The sequence below is a fragment of the Cetorhinus maximus genome, chromosome 33 (assembly GCF_964194155.1).
Source record: "Cetorhinus maximus chromosome 33, sCetMax3.hap1.1, whole genome shotgun sequence".
NCBI classification, from domain to species: Eukaryota; Metazoa; Chordata; class Chondrichthyes; order Lamniformes; family Cetorhinidae; genus Cetorhinus; species Cetorhinus maximus.
The window spans coordinates 9,061,889-9,068,195 of record NC_135911.1 but is presented as its reverse complement, the minus strand read 5'-3'; the positions used below and the strand labels follow the sequence as shown (position 1 = coordinate 9,068,195).

The following is a 6,307-nucleotide window of genomic DNA, read 5'->3' as shown; positions in this document are numbered from 1 at the left end:
ATAGGCTCCCTAAACACTGAGTGGTATTTTCCACTAACAAGATGCCGCCGTCAGTCCAAAAAGACATTCTGCCGGCACCCAACTGAGCAACGCCGTGGTGTGAATTTCTGCGCCGGTGCAGTGTTGGGTACATGGGCCGTACGTTCCGGATCAAACAGCACGTTCCTACGGTCGTACTCAGCCAGCCCGCCCTTGTAAAACCCCAAACAAAACGCCTGCCGCGCCAAGCCATTCCGCGAGTGGACAGCACCCGCCGAGCAACCCCGAGTGCGCTAGTGGCGACACTAACAACCAATTTAAGGTGATCGGTCAAGTTCGTGACGTGGTTCACTTATGCGTGCTCCAAGTGACCATACGTTCACGTGCAGGGACCCGTTCTCCGCAAACAGGGGGGAGTATGTTTTAAGCCTCATGGCTTTTTGAATCACTCGGGGAGCTTGGGGAACCATCAGCTCCCCGTTGCTTTCTCCACGGCAAGGCCCCGGCCAATCGGATTCAACCTGCCAGCCAATCAGCACCCTTTTCTCCTGCTGTATATATTGTTGCGGGCGCTTGAAATTTGGTATTCTTGCATTTGTCCTGATGAGCACGGGGACGAAGAGTTTCAGCCAAACGTCTCCCTTTTTCAACAAGAAGTCGTGATATTATTCCCAGACTCCACTGGGCAATAAAATGGGACATTAGCCTGTCGACAGGTATTCAGAAATAGTGACTGAATTGCATTGAACCTTTGAGCTGAATCACTGTCTTATCTGGGGGAGCTGAAATCTTCATCTCAAATTGCTTTTAACTGATCGAAAATACATTTACTTCTGTCTTCTTTAAAAAATAAATGGCTTCAGTACTGATTAGAAATGGGGTATGTTTCAAGCCTTGCTCCCTCCCTCGCTGTAACGTCTTTCCCGGGAGCACTCAGGGCTGCAGTGAACCATGGGTAAGCAGCATCAACACGGGCTGATGGCGAGCCAACCCCATGGCATTGGATCCCAAGGAGACAGTACAGGCACGATGGGCCAAATGGCCTCCTTCAGTGCTCTGTCGTCCTTTGATTGTGGTGGGTGGGGCGGTGGGTGGGGAGGGTTTGCGGGGGCTCGTCAGGCTACAGACAGGAAGCATCAGTGCTAAGTGAGGCCATGTACTCACAACCCTCAGCTGCAAAGAAACATTAAAAAAAGTGCCGAGCGGAACAGGGGGCCCATTAAAAATAATAAACCGGGGAAACGATTAAATAGGAGAAGTACATCGCGGAGAATAAGCCTTCGTCATTAAATAGCAAAGGAAAGTCTGGGTTGCGCTGAGAGGAATAGCTCTCCCAGCAGAAGATGGCGGATAATCTCAGTATCTGACACACTCCCATTCACCGGAAAGCAGGTTGTGGTTCGAGCCATTGACTCCGCCTCCAGTCCCGAGACGTCTCTGCGGGAATCCTGCGCCGGTGTGAAGTCTGTCTCGGTGGGGTGGGGTGGTGGGGGGGGGGGAGGGGAGGAAGTCATCGCCAACCGGGATGGTACGGTCATTTCTCCTTGATCATCGACCATCTACCTCGTACAGCCTCGAGGGATGCAACTGTTCACGGAACGAGGGTTTTGTGGAATTTTTCAGACCCACGAAATCTTTCTGTCCGTAAGAGAGAGGGATATATATATATATATTTTTACATATATATATATATATATATGCGTATATATATAATCGAATCCAGAGATGCAGCATTAACTTGTTCAGTACTGTAAGGTGAAGTATCTGTTGACAAGAAGGCTATTGGTAAAAAAAATGCAATGTCATTTGAGTGTTTCCAGGCTGGTGCTCGAGTGACCAGCTGCCCCTGCAAGAGTCTAGATGAAATATTCTTTCTTCCTCTCATGGCTTTCGTTGCCATTGATGAAAGCCTCACGTGCTTCCCCATGTTCATCCAGTCCACTGGCTTCGTGCGTCAGGTACGACCCTAGACCAGAGGCAGAAATTAGTTGGGCCGGTTGCTAACCAGGCCGGAGTAGCTGGGACCGCTGTCCTTGGAGGAGGGGAGGCTGATGGGAAATTTGGTCAAGGTGTTCAGAATTAGGAGGGAGGGGGGTGGTGGGGTGGGGGGGGGTAGGAAAACTGTTCCCCACTCACAAACCCAGCACACCGAGAAAGCCCTTCGACCGGAGCCTGCTCGCCGTTGAGACGTCGGGGAGGTGCCACTCGTGCACAGCAAGATCCCACAAAGAGCAAATGTGATCACGACCCAGGTCGTCTGTTTTTCTTTCTCAGTGACGTTGGCTGAGGGATAAATATTGCCACCCCCCCCACCCCGGGGAGAGACTGGGGTGAACTCTTAAGCGGCCGTGGGGATCTTTCGCGCCCATAATTCCCTACGCTCCGCAACGAAGCTGTAAATATCCTGAGGTTGTGGGGATGTATCGAAATGCAACTCGTGGTTGTTGTGGGGGGGGGGGTGGTTTATCGAGAGCACGCGTCCGAGGGGTGAGTTCCACGGGGGGCGCCTTTCTGCGTGTTACCCGCGTGTCACGGTAAGGGCAGGACACGGGAAAGCAACACTCACCTTTCTGCCTCATTGAGAAACACACGGTCACAGTCAGGACACAAATTATAGCAAAGACAAAGACGGCTAAAACTCCTCCGACTACTGCGTAACTGACTGAAGTCTGTGGTTCCACCACTGCTCCGGGATCTGCACAGAGAGAGAGAGAGAGAGAGAGAGAGAAACACAGTGAGACTGGACGAACATACCACAGCCAGGCCAGGCAACCTTCTCGCCAGCGCCTTCCCAAATAATCGCCCCCCCCACCCACCACCCCCTCCCCACGTCGGAGCGCCGACCTCTGATTGTGGAACGTCGCCAGCCCCGGCTTCACTTACGCAAGCCGCGTCCTCCCCCGGAACGACTGACGTTCCGAGGTCTGCGGGGTCTTGCTGTGCGCAAAATGGCTGCCCCCGTCAGCCGGGCACTGCAACGTGCGACCCTCCCTTCATGGAAGCGCCTTGCTGGTGGGCGGAGCGCTTTATGTTGGTGGGGGGGGGGGGGGGGGGGAGGTCATCCTGAGGTCGCGGAAGGTGCTATTGGAATGCAAGCCTTAAAGTTGTGGCTGTCCACAGGGTCTTACAGAACAGGAGGAGGCCATTCGGCCCATCGGGCCTGTGCTGGCTCTTTGAACAATCTGTCCAATTAGTCCCCACTCTCCCCCCCCTGCTCTTTCCCCCACAGCCCTGCAAATATTCCCCCTTCAAGTATTTCTCCAATTCCCCCCTTTTGAAAGTTCCTATTGAATCTGCTCCCACCGCCCTTTCAGGCAGCGCCTTCCAGATCACAACAACTCGCTGTGTCAAAAAAAACAAATTCTCCTCATCTCCCCCTCTGGTTCTTTTTCCCGATTCTCTTCAATCTGCGTCCCTCTGGTTACCGACCCTCCTGCCGCTGGAAACACTTTCTCCTTATTCACTCTATCCAAACCCCCTCATGATTTTGAACGTCTCGATTCAATCTCCCCCTTAACCTTCGCTGCTCCGAGGAGAACAATCCCAGCTTCTCCCAGTCTCTCCACATGAACTGAAGTCCCTCATTCCTGGGAACGTTCGAGTAAATCTCCCCCGCACCCTCCCCAAGGCCTCGACACCCTTCCTAAAGTCTTAAAGGAGAAATAAGTCTTGCAGGATAGAGGGAGATACTTTGTTGTTCACTTGGGACAAGCCGTGTGTTACCCAAGTAGTTACTCACTACAGGTCTGAGTTACAACATAACTTATAGTGCGCCACCGATGGAGCAAGTGTAAAACTCTGGGCTGTCAAATAAAGTGCATGTACAACCATTACTGCACATACCTAATTTTTCATCCCTTAACATTCGTGTTAGAAAAAAATACCCTGATTGACCAGTTCCCATTTTCCCGCTGAAATAGTCACCCGAAATACCTCATTGTGACAAAAAATATGTCTCCCCTTTGAGCACAAAGATGAAAATGCAGGATCAGTTAGAGGGCAATTGCCCTTCAGCAGGTCCTCACTTCCATTAGAGGTCAGGTTAGCTTTCTTTATTTCCATTTACTCTTACCTTTGGAAAGTGCTGCTCCCTGAGGTCAGCTAGAGAGCAATTGCCCTAAGACCCTTTTGATTCCTGAGGTCAGCGAGAGCATAATTGCAAGAAAGTTATTCTTGGGTCAGTTTGCAGGTGTTTTTCTGTAGCTTGGAAAGTATGGCCTATCTTTTTTTTAATTTAGTCCTTTTAAGTGTGATGTAGAAATTTGCATTTGTGACAGTGGGACACCTGTGACAGGATCAATGTATCTCAAAACAATTTTATGCACAGTAACAAACCACCTGAGGGATTTCTGAACACTCCCATAATTATTGGTTGTTTTATTTGGGCAACACATGGGTGTAATATTGTGCTGCTAAAGCAGAGCTGCACGCACAGTTAAGAGCTCAAAGTTTGATGGTTATTAAGGAAACCAAGGTTTGGGTCAGTCAGAGTTCAATTGTTCTGTTGCTGGAAAACTCAGCAGCGGTGGGTCAGTTTCAGGCACCAGGCATTTTTAATCTTTAGCCTTTAATCTCAACAGGATAACGAGTCCTTGGAGGCAGAATGCATGTGCAAATCGTGGTAACTTTGGGAAGTAGCAGTCTGTTCCACATTCACCAACTTGGCAAAAAGTGAGTCCACAAAATATCTTTGTGGGAGTTAAATATTGGGAAGATTGAAGTGACTCCATCCCATTCCCTAACAATAGTCTGAGTTTAAGGTAGTCTGTTCACAAACTTGGTGTCGCGTTTGACTCTGAGATGAGCTTCCAACCTCATATCTACTCCATCGTTAAGACTGCTTATTTCCACCTCCCTAACATCATCCAACTTCACCCCTGTCTCAGCTCATCTGCTGTTGAAACCCTCATTCCTGCCTTCATTACCTCCAGATTCGAACACACTCCGGGCTGGTATCCCGCATTTTAACCTCTGTAAACTTGAGGTCATCCAAAACTCTGCTAACCAAGTCTGAGCCCAAACAAATCCTGTTCCCCGATCACTTCCTGTGACCTCTGACCCACGCTGGCTGCCAGTCAAGCAACATCCTGATCATAAAATTCTCATCCTCGTTTTCAAACCATGCCTTCGCCCCTCCCTACCTCTGTAACCTCCTCCAGCCCCTACAACCCTCCCTCTCTCTGTAACCTCCTCCAGCCCCTACAACCTTCCCTATCTCTGTAACCTCCTCCAGCCCCTACAACCCTCCCTATTTCTGTAACCTCCTCCAGCCCCTACAACACTCCCTATCTCTGTAACCTCCTCCAGCCCCTACAACCCTCCCTATCTCTGTAACCTCCTCCAGCCCCTACAACACTCCCTATCTCTGTAACCTCCTCCAGCCCCTACAACCCTCCCTATCTCTGTAATCTCCTCCAGCCCCTACAACCCTTCCAATCTCTGTAACCTCCTCCAGCCCCTACAACCCTCTCTCTGTAACCTCCTCCAGCCACTACACCCCTCCCTATCTCTGTAACCTCCTCCAGCCCCTACACCCCTCCCTATCTCTGTAACCTCCTCCAGGCCCTACAGCCCTCCCTCTCTCTGTAACCTCCTCCAGCCCCTACAACCCTCCCTATCCCTGTAACCTCCTCCAGCCCCTACAACCCTCCCTATCTCTGTAACCTCCTCCAGCCCCTACAACACTCCCTATCTCTGTAACCTCCCCCAGCCTCTACAACCCTCCCTATCTCTGTAACCTCCTCCAGCCCCTACAACCCTCCCTATCTCTGTAACCTCCTCCAGCCTCTACAACCCTCCCTATCTCTGTAACCTCCTTCAGCCCCTACAACCCTCCCTATCTCCATAACTTCCTCCAGCACCTACAACCCTCCCTCTCACTGTAACCTCCTCCAGCCCCTACAGCCCTCCCTATCTCTGTAACCTCCTCCAGCCCCTACAACCCTCCCTATCTCTGTAACCTCCTCCAGCCCCTAAAACCCTCCGAGATCTCTGCTCTCCTCCAATTCCGGCATCTTGACCATCCCCCGATTTCCATCACTCCACCATTGGCGGCCGAGCCTTCAGTTGCCTGGGGGCCCTAAGCTCTGGAGTTCCCTCCCTGAACCTCTCCACCTCCCTCTCTCTCTCTCTCCCCCTTTAAGACGCTCCTTAAAAAACCTCTCTCTCTGACCGAGCTTTTGGCCACCTGTCCCTAATATCTCCTCATGTGGCTCAGGGTCAAATCTTGTCTGATCGCTGTTGCTTGCGTACCTCCTTGGGATGGTTTACTACATTAAAGGCGCTATATAAATGCAAGTGGTTGTTGACGTTGGAAGGACTGCTTAGC

At 51.1% G+C, this 6,307-nt stretch overlaps 1 protein-coding gene across 1 annotated transcript in view; it reads right to left on the bottom strand.

The window, feature by feature from the left end:
- Positions 1–407: 407 nt before the first annotated feature.
- Positions 408–6,307, bottom strand: part of cadm4 (cell adhesion molecule 4) — a 108,207-nt gene continuing 102,307 nt past the window's right edge. Inside the window, exons 7-8 of the mRNA XM_078533533.1 lie at positions 2,546–2,674; positions 408–1,945 (exon numbers count right to left, since the gene is read on the bottom strand). Coding sequence (XP_078389659.1) covers positions 1,836–1,945; positions 2,546–2,674 — 239 coding nt within the window. The 3' untranslated portion in view covers positions 408–1,835. The remainder of the gene's footprint in view (positions 1,946–2,545; positions 2,675–6,307) is intronic.